The 17,704-nt window shown below is 46.0% G+C and overlaps 1 protein-coding gene and 1 pseudogene across 5 annotated transcripts in view; one reads left to right on the top strand and one right to left on the bottom strand.

Annotated features, from left to right (window-relative positions):
- LOC147627069 (callose synthase 3-like) overlaps positions 1–17,704 on the bottom strand; it is a 117,083-nt gene that overhangs the window by 76,073 nt on the left and 23,306 nt on the right. For 2 of the 5 annotated variants that reach the window (XM_086815630.1, XM_086815631.1), the window contains exons 7-23: positions 10,620–10,748; positions 10,399–10,491; positions 10,220–10,311; positions 9,586–9,712; positions 9,330–9,480; positions 9,164–9,236; positions 8,945–9,032; positions 8,665–8,790; positions 8,450–8,567; positions 7,942–8,273; positions 7,743–7,795; positions 7,591–7,651; positions 7,388–7,472; positions 7,233–7,282; positions 7,047–7,133; positions 3,278–3,490; positions 2,903–3,094 (exon numbers count right to left, since the gene is read on the bottom strand). In XM_086815630.1, the coding sequence (XP_086671756.1) occupies positions 2,903–3,094; positions 3,278–3,490; positions 7,047–7,133; positions 7,233–7,282; positions 7,388–7,472; positions 7,591–7,651; positions 7,743–7,795; positions 7,942–8,273; positions 8,450–8,567; positions 8,665–8,790; positions 8,945–9,032; positions 9,164–9,236; positions 9,330–9,480; positions 9,586–9,712; positions 10,220–10,311; positions 10,399–10,491; positions 10,620–10,748 (2,070 nt within the window). Of the gene's footprint in view, positions 1–2,902; positions 3,095–3,277; positions 3,491–7,046; positions 7,134–7,232; positions 7,283–7,387; positions 7,473–7,590; positions 7,652–7,742; positions 7,796–7,941; positions 8,274–8,449; positions 8,568–8,664; positions 8,791–8,944; positions 9,033–9,163; positions 9,241–9,329; positions 9,481–9,585; positions 9,713–10,219; positions 10,312–10,398; positions 10,492–10,619; positions 10,749–17,704 lie in introns of all 5 variants that reach the window. The other 3 variants (XM_086815632.1, XM_086815633.1, XM_086815635.1) reach the window with 2 other exon arrangements.
- On the top strand, positions 11,613–13,387 carry LOC147627070 (uncharacterized; annotated as a pseudogene).

Below are 17,704 nucleotides of genomic sequence, written 5' to 3'. Positions count from 1 at the left end.
TGGAAGATGGTTCACCCATGGCCATACCCCCACTCATTCGAGAAAATTTATTTGGTGCGTTAGGAAGCTTGCATTAGTCAAAGTGGAGCAGCTACTACTTAGTTCAAAAACAGTGGAAAAACACTTCTAGTTGTTGGAAGGAAAGCCCTCCGATTTCATGCGAATCTCAGAGGGATCATAAAAAAGGGCTATCCGAAAGTAAGCCAAGAGCTAAACAGAATCTCCAGAGAAGAGCAGCTGATTCCAAGCATGGAAAATGGTCCACAATGCCCAGAATCCAATCCAAACAAGGAAGTCTCTATAAGCTGGTAGTGGAGGAGAGAGGCAACCAAAAAGCCAAAACATTCGCTCGAAACGCCTCCCAAGAAAACGAGCTCGGAGGTGTCCGGAAAAATCATCAAGAAAACCCGACGAGTGAAGGCAATACCAGAGAAGATTGGAGCACCGCCTCCAAGATGCAGTGGCAATATGCCTCCATGCCAAAATAGTTCCTACTGGGAATACCCCAACGAGACATCTCCATAGAAATAGTCTTTCCTTGAGAGGCAATCCGGTCTTCCAAATTCTTTTCAATGCAGCTTTCCACCCAGCAAGAGATTTCGACATATGCCATTGGCAATTTGCATGATCCTCAATCCGTGGAGGCGGTAAGAGCAACCTGTAAGCCTTGGCCGTAGACGATCGGTAAAAAGGCACAAGAGTATATTCTGGAAGCTTCCTATCAAAATGCCAATCTTGAAGTTACTCTGCCTCCTCAAGCATTGGGATTGGCCGAAACGGCTGCATCATTTGCAAAATGACTCTCCAGATTTACCTATGACACATCCCCAAATTACATTGCTTGGCAGCTCGTGGAAAAGTGAAAACATAACCATTTTCATCCACGATGTCATGTACATGACGAATCCCAATGTAGACAGATTGTAGGCCTTTCTTGGATGAGACAAAGCAAGTGATCGATCTAATACCCTGCTCCAATGAATACTCTGCAGCAACATTGAGTTACCCCGATTTGGAGGCCTATTGGACCATTGTAGATGGCATAATATAGTTTGCCAATCTTGAATAAGAGCAGTAACGACCAGTGAAACGCCCAAAGGCTATATCATCATAATTGATAATCCAATGTCCATATACATCTGTACGCATGTTAATACACAGGTCCCAACATGCGTGCCCATGGCTTGACTTGCTCTATAAAACAAGGTAGAAGAGTGGTCTTCCTTGCCGGTATATGATAATAAATATTAAGGATATTGAGCCCGCCATGCATTTTGGGCAAACATATGAGTTCTTGCCCCTTAACAAATGTAGCCCTTTTCTATCCGCTTTGGTTTTCCATAGGCATTCCATTGCTTTAGACATGAAATTATCAATTTGTTTATGTGACCACATATGCCATTATTATTGACTACACTATCCGCATTCGCACATGTAGAGGCCGCGTAGATAATTTCCAATATTCAATTTTACAGTGCAATTTGCCCATCACCCCTTGAGTCTCATCCTTCAACCACAACTCAATCAATGGGGGAACCCAGATGCCTGACTATCTCACTAGGTGGCAAGATCTAACCCGGCCACAAAATCTGATGCCAATCATAATTTTTCAAAGGAAGCAACTTGGATTTTTCAAATTCACATGCAATCCTGCAGGCAAACCATAGAGGCACAATGCCTTCATGAATGACCTTACATCAACTTCTGTATTCTTGAGAAAAATCAATTTACACACCCACACCACATGGATCACGCCCCTGGAGCTACCCACGAAGCTACAGTTCTACAGAGATCACTTCCTAAGGCCACAGCAAATGTATTCATCCCGTTGCATAATGCCATGCAGATCGTGATTGGATAGATCCGGGTCTCATCTCACCGCCCCAGAGCAAAGACGGGGATAAAGAGGGGCATTACTAGAGAGGACAGGATCTATAGACTTTGGTCTCTATATAAGTCAAGAAGGAGGAGCACTACACCAAATACGCAGGGTATGCACGATAGGTCAGATCGAGACGAAGTAGCATTACATGCCCACCTTACTATGAGATTCAAGGGAGATTTCATTCTCTCTTCCAAGATGGATTCAGCCCTTTCTAACAGATTATGCATTATGAGGACCAGAGATGCATGTGTCTATACCTACTAGAGCTTTGCTGCCACCAGGAGACGATGCTCAAACGGCACCTAGGGAGTCACAGCCAGCGAGATGCCTCTCAAACATCCATTACAGACTTGCATTCCCCCACGCCAACAAGCACCATCCAAGCTTAGGGATCATAAAGGTCAGAGACCAAAGCCCACCTGCTTGCAGGATCCTTTGGCCCCACGCACCCGTGGCGTCACTAGTGAGAGAGCACGACCCCTCCTAAGAGCCAAGTGCCCTTGCATCCAGGGATCCAGGCTTTCCACCTATCACGTGCAGATCCAAGACATACTCCGCCGGCCATGGACAGGCCACACACGGGCAGGGGGCGCCATTGCAGCTCTATGGTTGATCATGGAGGAGGATGGTACTATTATTGGATGAGGAGATCTGGGAGACATTCCCCCAGTATCTCTGGCCATTTTACTCCAGGAGTTTCAGTACCACATATACATGGAAGGCCCATGTAGTACGTGGATCTTCTTTCCATTTCATTTTCAGTATTTTTTGTTTCCATGTTCATAGTCTTTACATGGAACTTTTGTATCACATGTTGGTCTGATTATTCATAGACCCATTAAGTCTTTTGTATCACATGGTCTGATTATTCATATACCCATTAAGTCTTTTGTAGACATTAATAAAAACTTTCTTTCGTTATTTCTTTTCACACACACGCACATGCTTATGGTAACCTGTCCGTGCTACATATCCCTTGAGTCAACCTAGTCAAAGTGACTAGCACAATGCACTGACCTTATTTGCTAGTAGAAAAGGAGGCCATTGTATATATCTCATGTTAAGATCTGAGGACTGTGGTATCAGAAGAAGCTCCATCTCCAGATTGTTTATGTAGTCTTCTTCCCAGATACTCTTAATAAAAGCATTCCAGAGCTGAGAGAACTTAGCCACTCCAACTTGGACATCAGATATCTTTCTTGCATTGTCCTGAAAGAGTATTGTAAACGTATATAAGAACACCTAACCGACACCAAGTCAAGGAACACAGACAAACAGGGCCACATGCAAGCAATCACAGTCACTGGCTAGCCAGTGACAACCTTTCCTCCCAAAAAGCACCAGAGGATATGAGAGCGTTGTTGCAAGCATACCAAAACAGCACCAACGCACCTTGTCATCATGAAGTTGATCCCGCTCATCCAACGGTGTACCTGCCTTTTGGTTGTGTGGTTCATACATCTCATCAAGAGGTCTGTAATATTTTCGGAGGGAGAAGTGTTGACGGCGGACACGAGATTTCTCCTCAGAAGGAGACACCAAATTTGCATTGAAAGCTCCAGGTAAGGACCTAAAGCGAGACCTCAGCATTTCTAGGGTTCGTATCTGCCATGCATAACACAAAACCATAACAAACAGATGAGTACAATAAAGTCAACAATACATGATAAGCCCTAGAAGTGGGAGTGTAAACCTTGTTGACCCAGCAAAGCGTGTGCCAAGAGAAAACAAGAATGCCTACTAGCTATCAATATTTGGCTGCACTGCCTCCACAAACCGGTCAGTTATCAAAAGCTCATGACTTACAACAGAGTGGAAAATGGCACAACCGAAGAAACAGAACAGCAGAAAGACGGCAAACCAAAATCCATCATATGTGTATGTGCATCGTGTTAGAGCATATAAAAAAGAAATAAAGGCCCCACAAGAGAAACTGAAATGTAAAAAATAGGAAACAGAAAATGTATGTATAGGTATGCCCAGGTGAGCACTTGGTTTGGTATGCATGGCATGCAGATGGAGGCACACTCCCTCCGTTCCAATATAGCATAGAGGTGCCTCCTTTGTTCTCAGCCACACAGAGCTAAACAAGGTCATTAGGAAGGACATTGTGAGACTGGATACTCAGAGGACTTGGCACCCACCTGTCCAGCCCCTTGGGAGGAAGATGGCCTTTTACAGGGACCATTTTCTTCACCTGATAGAGGATGGCTTCATCACATGCCCGAACTACATGGACACACATCTGTCATTTGGGGTGCAATGTGCGATTGGACAGATCCACACCTCATCCCATCAGTTGAGAGTGGTGACAGCCAGATATGGGCCGTGGGCAGCTGCACCGGAGGCTAGGATATGTCAGCTTTGTCACACAGAGGCTAAGACAGAGACCCACTATGTATGCAGATGCCCAATATACTAAAAGACTAGGGGGAGGTTCCACTACCTCTTCCGAGATGGATTTGGACCACTTTCCAAGATCATGGATTTCCCAAACCAGAGATGCTTGGGACTTTTCCTCCTGGAGCTTTGTAAACACAGGGAGTCCCTTTTGCGGCCTAGACCAACAGTACCCGTCAAATGACGGGTACAAAGAGCTCTCACCAACTTCTTCCAAACTAGAGTGACGAGGGCAGCTTTCACCCACTACATCCGACCTTGGCTGAGAGGAATGACACTAGACAGAGCCATTGACTATGCAAAGCCTGATGCCCTCGACCTCGTGGTCCCCGCCCACGCCCGCGTCACTACAGGAGGATCAGAGTCATCATCTCCCACCTCCACATGACTTTCTCCCACCGGCCAGCTTTACTACATTGGGTGCCATGTTGCAACGTCCTATACGGGATATTTTAGGGTGAGACGAGAGCTGCATACTTTTTGTTTTGGGATCAGATCTGACATTTCAGCTCTTATTACTTTCTTTGAATTTTATTTTTAGTACCCATGATGATGTATTTCATGGACATGATGTACCCTTTTGGTCTCATAGGTCATTTTGGCCTTTTGTAGACGTTAATACACTTTCTTTCTCTCTTCAACTCCACTCGAGATTGGTGCCTCGAGTGCCGTTGCTGGTTTCAGGCCTGAGGTTGGAGCCAGATCCGGATGTCTAGATGCTTCGTCCAGATTTCCGTCTTGTGATCGGCGGGGACTTATTTGTTTGTTGCAAGAAGGTGTGCGTGCCTCCATCACTGATTTCAGCTTTTCTAAGTAAGCCCCTTATACCTCCTTAAGATCTTCCACTGTATGGTTCTCCCACTGCTCCATCTTCTCCGCATCCAGCTCATAAACTTCCGGACACTCCTTGGCATCCAGTGCTGCTAGCCGTGCCTTTGCTTTCACTAATTCTATTTTATTCTTGTCTACCCTGTTCTGTACATCCCTTATGATCTTCAGGTGCTCTTCTTGGATCGGGGCGACCTGTGCTTCCACTCTTGCTTGCCCTTCTATGGACTTGTTCAGTTCATCCTGCATCTTCGGGGCTTCCTAGTCCTTTCTGGCCATGTGTTTCTTTATCTCTTCCATTTCCTGCTTCAGTCCTTTGTTGGCCTGTCGGAGCTCCTTAAGCTGCTTTCACAGGTCATCCACCTTGCCAGTTTCTGCCCTCCTTCTCCAGAACTCTACCTACAACGGTTCCTGTTGGCTCATCAAGTTCTGCGAGACTTTTGTGGTCTCAATGCATGCAGCATCCTTCTCCTTGATTATAGATTGCAGCTTTATCATCTCTTTGAGCCCATCATTCATGCACCGTTGCAGGTAATTCAATGATCCCTACACCCAGTCCATCTCAATTGTTTCCGGAAAGCTAGACTGGCTCGACACCATCTGGGCCGATATGGGCATCAAGATTTCTGGCTGTGGAGACTACACTTCTAAGTGTAATGTTGCAGTGGTGGTTGCCTCCTGCTTCTACTGCTCCAGCTTCTGGGACAACACAGATCTACCTAGCGCGGCCAGATCCTCCTTCATTTGTTGCCCGCTTGGCACCTCCGCTCCACCACCGGATCCCTCCTTGGAGGTTTTCCCCTTTTTGGTGCTGACCTTTTTCTCCCCGAACTCAAACACCCTCTTCTTTCCCTGTCCCAAGCTAGCCGGTTCCTAATCCTTCCGGAGGGCTTTGAGCTTTCAGAATTCCTTGGGACACTTTTCTTTTCGACCTTCCTCCTTTTCCTTCTGTGCTCTTAGTTGAGCCTTTCCTTTGAATAGCGCGTCCAGATACGGCCCAATTTTTGTCTCTGTGTTGGGCCTGGTGAGCTTTCCGATCTGCTCCTTGAGGTCGTAGTACAGCACTTCTGCCCATGCCACTCTTGTTGCTCCTGGTTGAGCCTTTCCTTTGAATAGCGCGTCCAGATACGGCCCGATTTTTGTCTTTGTGTTGGGCCTGGTGAGCTTTCCGATCTGCTCCTTGAGGTTGTGGTAGAGCACTTCTGCCCATGCCACTCTTGTGCCAGCTTCTGCAACCTTCACCATTACAAATGTCTTTCTGGACATGCAATAAGGCTTGTGGGTGAGGTTTATCATCTCCACCACAAACCTCATTTGCTTTTTCCTATCCTCATCGGCAGTTCCGGTTATCTTGATCAAGAGCCTCCCTCAAAAGCGGGAGAGGGGCAGTCAAAATGCGAGAAAAGTAATCATGGAAAGCTTCTGCGAGTTTTGTTTTTGTGCATGTCCAGGTACCATCTGTTCTTTTAACTCTTGTAATGCATTGTTTTTGCTTGGAAGCATGGAGACCTTTAAAAAACGATTTTGACGAGCAGCTATGGCTTCTGCCTCACTCTAGTTTGCCATTTATTAAGCTTACATTCATCGTCATGACAAAGGCAAATTTCAGCTTGTGTTAACAGCCGCTGCTCATCATTATTCAGCTCTGTAGAATGGCTGTTTTCAGTGAGAGCCACACACACACACACACACACACACATACATGCATGCATACACACACACACACACACACACACACACACACACACACACACACACACACTAGACATATACACATTTATATATATGTATATAATCTGTATGTGCAGCTGTGTGTGATGTGTAGAAATGGAAATGGCTGTTTCTAGCATCTAGAACACAGTTTCTGCAATATTAAGCATAGAAACCTTTACACTTGAAAGACTGCACTCGGAAAGCTTGGAAGACTACAAACCTCACCAAGCCGTGAAAATGCTCCATTGATGCCGCCAAAAATGGTTGACCAGATTGCATACCAGATTTGAGCATCCATAAAATAAACCTGCAAAACAGTCCAGTCCTTGTATTAGGAGAACCCTGGACCAGAAGAAAAGAAAGGACAGCATCCCTCGACCAGCTTCAGTGACAGCTACTTGATTACCATTATAACAGGGGCCCAGACTGCAATAATAACGCCCAAGTTGTGTTTTACTGCAAAAAATAGGGATTAGCCTAGGTGCAAACATTGACATTCAATCTGTCGGTCTTGTAAAATTATGTTCATCACAGTTTGGTCTCAAGGCACCAGTTCATTACCCTTGGGAAACATTTCATGCCATTGGTATCGTTCTGCCGTAGGGGCTGAAATGATGTGCTTTGTGGGCTCCACCAAAGGTTTGATCTGAAACAAGTCAATGTTTCTCAAGATCAGTAGAAAGGTTATGCTATACATGGCACTTATCTAATTATTGAATGAACGTTTCTGCACAGAATTAATATTGAGAAAACCATCCACTTACCTCCACATAATAGCTGAAAAAGAACTTGCTGGTGAGAAGTAACACCCAGAATAGAGTGTACCTAGCACCAAACGACACAAAGTAGTAAACTATACGATAGAGTTTTGATGGACTGAAAAAAAAGGCTCATTACCTTTCATATAGATACTCACTTGAAAAGAATATAAGGACTCTCATGCATTCCACGTCCAATGTACATTGGTGGCTGCAGCAGTCATTACTTACACTATTATGGCCATATTTTATCACACATGGTAGAAATTACATTATTAGAGCTGTGCATTGTCCACCTTCTATCCAAAATTATTTGCAAGATTAACAACTATAGTAGCAACCACGAGTTGTTTTTACCTGGTCCCACCACAGCAACAATTGCACGATTTCAAGATTGGACTGTTCGACACCCCGTCTCAACATGGGAAACAAGAACAGTAATGCACCGACAGCATCTGGGGCCAAGTATACTAAGATAGCTGTCACGTAGAGAGATGGACTTCGGGACTGCCCAAACCAGTTCTTTAAGGTGCTGACCAGCCCAGTTGAATCTCCCCATGAGTGGGCATAGCAAACAGGCAAAATAATCACCCAAGCTATGGCAACCACCACTTTCAGAACATACCGAAGCATGTCAGTGTACTTCATGCTTCGCCGTGCCTTGAAGCTCAATGCAATGTCCACAACCGCTGATCATGTCCAGACAGGAGGTGGGGTTGGAAAGGGGGGACACTTGATTAGAATCTTTGATATTAGATATCCCAAAGCATGGGATTGTGCCGTGTTCTTACACCTTGACACAAAGCTATTGCAAAAAACAGAACTCAACAGCATACATACACAAGAATGGCATTTTTTTAACTACCTTGAATCAATCTCAGAATCGCAGCTGTAATAAATATGCTCAAAACCTTCTCAAAAACAGTTCCATTGAAAATGCCACCAACAGAACCCGAGCTATTCCATGCTATTATTATCATAGCCTAGAAGCAAAGCAAAAAAACATTCAAATATGTGTTTGATCCATACGCATGACAGTAAACTGAACTCCATCATCATGTTATCAAGCTGGTACAACACCTGTAGTGACAAAATGAAGAAAGACCACATCCTGTCAAAGCTTCTAAACACGTGCCAAAACGAGCGGACTTCAACAAAATTGGTCTTGCCCACCCAAAAGGATTGTTGATTCTCGCCAACATTTGTCTGCAGAAGTATCAATCAAACACTCAAACAGTAGAAGCAAACAGACCCATCATACACGACAATACATTTCTCAACAAAAGTAAGGGAGTATCAATTTCACACTACTTTTGATGGCACTTGATCCCATCCATATAGGTGTGTGGGATGTATGAACCTGGACAAGTTTTCGTTTCTCACTGGGTTTTTTGAAGAAGTCTCTGTCCAATCTCATGGGCCAGCCTAGACGGAAGCAGTCGATAGACCTATCAAGAGATATACGCGTGTTTTGCATGTAGATTAGGGAAAGAAGGTAGACTAGGTCTTTGCAAACATACTAGGTGTGATGAAAACAAAGAAGCCAAATAAAGTAAAGGAAAATTGCGCTCGTACAAACCAGAAATACTCATTCAAATCATCGTAGTTACGCCATGCAGAGTGGCGGGATCTCCCGTTTTCGTTACTACTGACTTCCTGATCAAAAACAGGAGTGATTCTTAGCCAGAAAATACTGGAGTTTCAGCCACACTGATGATTTGAATCCTCTGATGATGTCAACATACTAAAGTATCTTACGGCGGCAATGACATCGTAAATTGGTGTCACCACTTTTGTAAGAAACGAGTCTTGCCCTCCTCCATAGGTGGGCTTCACATTCTCACCAGTCACAGAACTTACATTGCCCGCCAGCATGCCATAAAGTTCCCCTGCCATCTAAAGCCATGCATTCCCAATTAGAAGAGCAAAAAGAAGGATAATATACGTATGTGGGAAAGGACTTCACTCAGTTGATATATGATCAAAGGTCATTATATATACATGGTGAAAGATATAGCAGAGGCTCTCGGGCATGAATCTCAAGTTTGCAGCTTCTCCCCAAATTAACAAGTAAAGGCCAATGAAGAGAATTTTTCGTTGCTGAATCTCCTGCTGTATACTCGGGAGCCTATCCCATCACAAAATATGGTGCCTTATTAGCTGTTTGACAATACTGAAATTACACCAACAAGCTCATGGGTCACACACAAGCATGCAAATTTTAAAAAATTTAAAACCATGTTTCTTCAATAAACAGTCTATTGGGATTAGCACATGTTAGTGAAGCACTTCCTGAGAGGTCTGGTGTGAAGTGGGGCAGATCAGATCTACAGTTACAGAAGTTGATCGTACTATTCCTCTATAGCTTGGATGTGAGCCCATGATAGATTCTCATTCTGAATCCATGGCTATAAGTTGGGAGGTGAATTAGAGACCCACCCCTATCCGTTCAACTATTGGATGTGTGCGCGTCCCATGCTTGTTGTGCTTGGTTTCCAAAATCAACAATCTACATAAATGAGTTGAAGTGTGGCGTTGAAATTCGGCTTTTTAGTTCAGCTATAGCTTGAAAATGCAAGACGTAAATTGTGAAGCAACAAAGCAGAAAATAGAGATGATATGAGATTCAGCATACCGCAAGTTATCGCTACGATTCAAAAATTTGCACCATCTTCTGTAGTTCTTGAACAGCCGTTTCATGACAGTACTTAGAGCTGCATCACTCAACTGCAAACAAACAGCATCTGAAATTCAATTTTTATTTAGGTAAGTAACACTTTGCCCAGGACATCTATAAAGGCACAGAAACAGTACCTTGCTCAAAGGATCGGGCTTCGGCACCTGACGCACATGCATATTTGCAAGTAGCAAAATCAAATGCTCTCTCTGATTCGCAACATTATCTTTCTGAGAAAACATATAAGTCAAACACATCCATCCTGGTACTGCCTAAACTGCTCAAAATACAACCCAAGCTCTGCATTCAAATGCATCTGTGTCAAATGGCATGCGTCTAATGTTTCACAAGTGCTTACCTGAAACCCAAACATACTTTGTAACCAACCAAAAAGATCAACTTCCATGCCTTTTTGTCTAGATGCCCGAGATTCAGGCAGCCCTGGTAACCCACGAGTGTTCCGGAGAGCTGTAACTGCTGCCTTAATCTGCAAATAAGGAAAGAAATCTCTCTCTCTCTCTCTCTCTCTCTCTCTCTCTCTCTCTCTCTCTCTCTCCCTCCCCGTGACATAGCTGAGGGAGACCTCTCGGCAATACTCGTCAACCCCATGCTTGACATTTTGGAGAGTGGTATATGCTGATGTTGCTCCCATGTTTTTATGTTCTTAGTATTCCATGACGAGTTTCCGTGGACCGTTTTGTATCACCCGAGTGAGATAGCTATATTTATGTTTTCATTCTGTTTTATTTTCCATTCCATGATGAGATATGCCATGGACATTATTGTACCACTTTGGTCTCATAGGCCCATTGGGTCTTTAGTAGACGCTTAATATCTCTCTCTACTGAGCCTCTAGCAGTAGTGCTCCATCCATCACACCCCCCCACTAGCTCAGTACTTTATAGTTTATTTCATGTTCATTTTGTCCTTTTTTTTCTGGACATCCAGAAGACATTGATTTGTCTCATAGGTCGAGTTCGGCCTCTAGAAGACGTTAATACAGCTCTCTCTCTCTCTCTCTCTCTCTCTCTCTTGTTTAAGAGGGCACTAGCAGAGGGTCTCCCAGCTGAGTGGACCAGGCACACTATAGCGCCTATCCACAAAGCTGGGGACATGACAGATCCCGGCAACTATAGGACGATCATGATTGGCCACACACTCGCCAAACTATATGGAGCACTGCTGGAGGCAGAGCTGAGTACATATGCGGAGAGCAAGGGGCTACGCGCTCCTGGCCAAGCAGGCTTTAGATGGGCCTTCTCTACTTTCGACCACATCTTCACTCTGTGTTGCCTGATTGATCAGGCGAAGGCACGGAAGAGGAGCCTTTACTGCTAAGGATGCCCACTCTCCCCTACTCTTTTTGGGCTCTACATCGATGAGGTGGCTGATTTCATTCTACACGGAGGAGGCGGCGGGATCGACATCTTAGGTACACCCATCCGCATTATGCTATATGCTGATGGCATCATTCTAGTGTCTGAGTCACAGGAGGGACTACAGCTACATCTACAAGCTTTAGATGATTTCTGTACACAGAGAGGGCTGACAGTGAACCTTGGGAAAACATATTCCATACGTCGGGGCAGATCCGACAACAGGAGATCTTCACTCTTGCAAGAGGCCAGGTTGAGGTGGTGGACTCATACGTATACCTGGGGATTACATTTGCTAGTACAGCAGGGCACTTCTCTATGGCATGAGCAGCCAGAGACAGATTGACACGAGGATATGCTGCCCTGGCCATGCTTGAGCGACAGTGCCACCAGGCACACTTTCAGGAGCCCCGCACGAAGGGGTGGCTATTCGACACTCTGGTCACACCCGCACTGATGTACGCAGCAGCAGTATGGGCACCCAAACTCTCGGCCTCCTCTTGGACACAGATCGAGAGACCCCAGGTTCTGATGCTCTCACAGATGATTCGCAGCAAACCATCTGTACCACATGACATTGTCATAGTAGAGTTTGCTGCACCACCCATGCTAGTAGAGGCTCTCTTCCAGGTAGTCTGCTTTATTCATCGAGTGCGAGCCATAGCTCCGGACAGGTTGTCACGTAGAGCTTTTGAGGGATCAGAACAGTTAGCTGAGGCTGGTGACATAGGATCATGGTATGCACAGATGATACAGCTATTGACCCAGTGTGGGTGGGACATAGATCACTTACCACCTCTTCAGTATGATCTTAATGCTCCACATATGCAGCTCTCACACAGTGAGAGGAACAGAGTTATGCGACAGGACTTATTGCAGCACTATATGAGGCGGACATGGATCACACCCCACCAGCCCCTGCCTACGAAGATGCTATACTACAGAGATTGTTTTATGAGCATCTCAGAGGATGGATTTATTCAGCGACCCGGATATATGGATGTGTACATGCCTCACAGTGCCCGAGTGGCGATTGGCCAGCTCAAAGTGTCATCACACCAGCTTGAGATTGAGGCAGGTAGGGCAGCACAGATCCCCAGACCAGAGAGGATATGCAGACTATGCCAGGAGGAGATTGAGAATGAGGAGCATTATGTATGAAGATGCAGAGCATATAGTGACATTAGAGAGAGATACACCACCATCTTCAGTGGACATCCCTTACTCTACCAGATCATGGAATTCGCAGACCAACGCAGATTTGGCCAGTTCTTGCTAGAGACAGCGCGCCACAGAGAGGCACTACTACGGACTCATACCAAAGGGAGAGATGGGCGACAGCTCCAGCTCACTGATTTCTTCCAGAGATCTATCCCAGTGCCTACCCTAACACAGGAGGGGGTTACACTTCAGCGTGCTGCCGACCTCCGAGCCAAACGGAGACCAAGAGCACCAGGCTACCAGACTCCCAAACTACATCAGAGGGAGATTACAGAGATACGAGCTCGACATCAGCACCATATCCAGGAGTGGCTAGCTCACTTACACTCACACCCGGAGATCATGCTCCAAGGGATTTTTGCCTCGCCATCGACTATGTATCGCATATTACACCCCCATTATGGTGCTGGTTGGAGCCAGACAGATCTACATTGCATATAGGTTGCATACTAAGCCTTTAGCAATAGTGCTCCATCCATCACACCCCCCACTAGCTCAGTACTTTCATAGTTTATTTCATGTTTATTTTTTCCTTATTTCATGTTTATTTTTTCCTTTTTTTCTCGACATCCAGAGGACATTGGCAGTTGTACATTGATTTGTCTCATAGGTCGAGTTCGGCCTCTAGTAGACGTTAATACAGCTTTCTTTCTTTCTCTCTCTCTCTCTCTCTCTCTCTCTCTCTACTAGCACTAGAGTCCTGTGCAATTATATTGTGAGAGGGAGAGGGAGCGATTGAGACGAACTGGACTGCCCTCCTCCTCAACGACACGGCCACTACCATTACAGACACTTGCATGGTACTCTGAGGTAGTCGAGTGGTTTCATGGCATACAGATGGACTATCTCCCCCCGTTTCGGTATAGCCTGGATTCCCCCTACCTTGATCTCACACGACAGATCAACCGGATCATCCAATTAGATCTACTTAGCCTACACATGCACCACACATGGATGTTTTCGTTGGAGATTGGTAAGAAGTGTGAGTTCTCTAGAGCACTTCTTGACACTCTCCGAGGATGGATTCTTTGAGATCCCAAGATACACATGTCACATGCTATGTGTATCACGATCGGCCAGCTCAAGGTATCTTCCCACCACCTCAGAGGAGAGACTGGCAAAGCTCAGGATATCACACATGAGGAGAGGACATGCACAGTATGCACCATAGGAGCAGGAGAGGATGAGGCCCATTATATGTTCAGTTTCTTGGCTTACTACGAGATACACGGGAGATTCCACTGCCTCTTCCGAGAGGGATTTGGACCACTCAAAGGTGATACAGTTTGAGGATCAGGTGTGCTTGGGCATGTACTTGATGGAGCTAAGACGACACAGGGATGTAGTGCTGAGGCAACATGCTGAGAGACAGCCCCGGCTCCAACAGGACACCTCACAATGAGCCATCACAGATTTCTTTGTGGTACACACATCCACATCGGAATCCACTGCCCACAACAGTTCCTCTACTATGACATCAGAGCCCACAACCCGTACCCATAGGAGTTCTTAGAGAGAGAGCTAGATCCATCCTGCGAGCCAGACGTCCCTGACCCAGAGCATCAGGTCTCTCCACCACACAGAGACAGATTTGTGAGGTTCTCCGCCGACATGACATGCTCCCATCACAGAGGCCTGACATTCACTCCACTATCAGATCAATTCTATCCGAGGCACGTATCGTCATTAGCTGATCAGAGCATATCTCACTCTACACAAGATCATCTGTTAATCACATGTACTGTCAGATGTTTTCATTTTACTTTTTCTTTTCAGTTTTCCATGGCTTAATATATACATGGTACCATTGTATTACTTTTGGTCTCATAGGCCCTTGGGGTCTTCCTAGACGTTAATATAACTTTCTTCCTTTCTTTCTCTCAGTTATGCAGAGCTCGACGCCCCAGACCCCATGGCCCTCACCCTCGGCCACACCACCACAGGAGGATCTCGGCGATCATCGCAAGACCACCTCGGGCCAGCTCAGTTTTACCACCTTGAGCATCATGTCACAACCACCCATGAGGGATGTATTAGGACGATATGAGAGCTCTCTACTCATGTACCTAGATCAGATTTTATAGCTCTAGATTTTTGTTATCTTTCTTTATTACTATTTTGTACCCAGGATGATGTACCTCATGGATATGATGTAGCCTTTTGGTCTCATAGGTCATTTTGGCCTTTTGAAGACGTTAATACAACTCTCTCTCTCTCTCTCTCTCTCTCTCTCTCTCTCTCTCTCTCTTTGGGAGTTCTCCAGGGATGGTGACATCATTCTCTTGGGGGACTTCAATGCCAGGACCGCCCATAGCCAGACAGTATTTTATGATACCTCAGAGGAGATGTTGAGGGAGCTTGATGTTAGGGATATGGGCCTATCTAGACTCTCACAGGATGAGGAACATACAGTGTATGGGCGGTATTTGATAGACATGGGGACTGCACATGGATTGGCCATCCTGAATGGCCTACAGAGATTCCCGACATCGGGCGGTTTCACTAGCTTTCCACATCGGCATGGTGCTAGTACAGTGGACTATGTTATGGCTCAGCCCTGTCTCATTTCCTCTTTTCAGGATTTAGGGGTAGGCACTAGGCCGGTTGGAATAGCAGTGGATCATGCTATCTTGTCCTTCACTCTCACATTTCAGTTCAGCACCGCTCCATTGGGACAGGTCTCCACACACACTCGTTATACCTTTACGAGAGAGACTGACACCGTATACACGGATGAGATATACAGACGCCTATGTGCCGAGGAGCCGGGACGGCCATTAGATGAGCTCACTCAGATATTGATAGAGACGCTTCATGCTGCAGCATCAGAGGCATATCCCCATAGTCAGCCTACACAGAGACGATCTGGGAACATGCCCCAGAACAGTTGGTATGATGAGGAGTGCAGAGAGATGAGGATCAGATTACAGAGAGAGGTGCTCATGGGTGTTACCACTCACAGACAGTCACGGATTACCTTCCGGCACCTAGTGCGACGGAAGAAGAGGGCTTATCTTGCTCAGTTAGAGAGGGATTTGTACAAGTTGTTTATGAGTCAGGACTCAGGCGAGGCATGGAGACTATTCCATGAGCATTCACCATCACCAGCCATTACCTCCACAGAGATTTGGGGCGAGTATGCAGCATCCCTGTACACAGCACCAGGACAGCCGCCCCTGCCAGACCCATCGGAGCCATGCCCAGAGACGTGTGCTTTCTTTACTGCTGAGATGGTAAGGAAAGCTATTGACAGGATGAGGACTGGGAGAGCATATGATCATGATGGTTTGGTAGCAGAGCACTTTATTCATGCCAGAGATATGCTTGCAGAGCTTATTGCTATGATGTTTAACCGAGCCATGTGTGAGGGTTTTCCTGAGACTTGGAATATGTCCACGATTGTGCCTATCTTCAAGTCAGGGGATCCTATGCTTCCTGGGAATTATCGTACCATCATGATTGGTCACACATTGGCTAGATTATATGCATCTATTCTTGAGCAGGAGTTGAGTAGATGGGCAGAGAGAGAGGGCATACGTGCATCAGGGCAGGCAGGGTTCAGGAGAGGTTTCTCCACTCTTGACCATATCTTGACACTCAGAGCTATTATTGAGGAGGGTAGATTATATGGCAGGAGGATTTACTGTTGCTTTGTGGATTTCCGCAAAGCTTTTGACACGGTACCGAGAGCCAGACTGATGCGCAGACTACAGGAGATGGGAGTGCCCACAGAGCTGATTTGGGGAATCATGGCTTTATACAGGACAGTTGTGGGGCAGGTACGTACTACCCAAGGTGTATCTGAGATGGTTCACTCCACTATTGGGGTGAAACAGGGCTGCCCCCTTTCCCCCACCTTATTTGGGATGTATGTGGATGAGGTTTCGGACTATGTAGAGCGGGCGGGTGACAGAGGAGCACAGCTAGCAGGGACATGGATTCCGCTATTATTGTATGCTGATGATATTGTGCTGATTTCAGATTCTCCAGAGGGGATGCAGCGTCATTTGGATGCATTGCACATGTTTGCAGAGGACAGTGGATTGTCTGTTAACCTTGGTAAAACCAAGGTGATGGTGTTTAACACCACAGCACAGTGGGTTAGGAGGTCAATGCCCACCTTTACATATGGTCAGGAGACAGTGGAGTATACAGATGCATATACTTACCTTGGTGTGGTTTTTAGTGGCCCACTATTTTCCTTGAGGAGAGCAGCGGAGACCAGATTGACCAGAGCTTATGCAGCATTGGGGAGACTAGAGAGGATGTGTTCGCAGGTTCAGTTTCAGGAACCTCGAACAAAGCTCTGGCTCTTTGACACTTTGGTCACTTCAGCCATGCTGTATGGAGTGGAGATATGGGGACCCTCAGTGGATCACCACAGCCGAGCTGGTAGCACTGATGGATGGAGACGTATGGAGAGGTCCTTGGTTTCTATGATTTCCCGGATGATTAGGGCCAAGGCCTCCGTACCACATGATATTATCCGTGCAGAGATGGCTGCCCCCCCATTGGTAGTAGAGGCACTCACTCGATCAGTCTCCTTTATACATAGCACTTGGGCTCTCCCTAGAGACAGATATGCTCGCTTAGCCCTGGAGTCTTCACGACAGTTCGCATCACAGGGAGACGGATCATGTTGGTATGCACAGATGACAGCTTGGTTCCAACTGCATGGCTTTAGTATGGACAGGCTACCTCCATTTCAGTACTCCCTGGATGCACCCTCCCTCTCTCTCACACGGGCAGAGATTACCAGACTTATCAGGCTAGACTTGACTCAGCTGGACACTAGGAGGACATGGATACAGCCGACACACGAGCTTGGTACGAAGATGGCTTTCTA

Source organism: Cibotium barometz, chromosome 21, assembly GCF_041138505.1.
Source record: "Cibotium barometz isolate CiBa-2024 chromosome 21, ASM4113850v1, whole genome shotgun sequence".
In the NCBI taxonomy this organism is placed as follows: Eukaryota; Viridiplantae; Streptophyta; class Polypodiopsida; order Cyatheales; family Cibotiaceae; genus Cibotium; species Cibotium barometz.
Note: the sequence above shows the minus strand (reverse complement) of the source record. Positions and strands in the feature narration are given on the sequence as shown.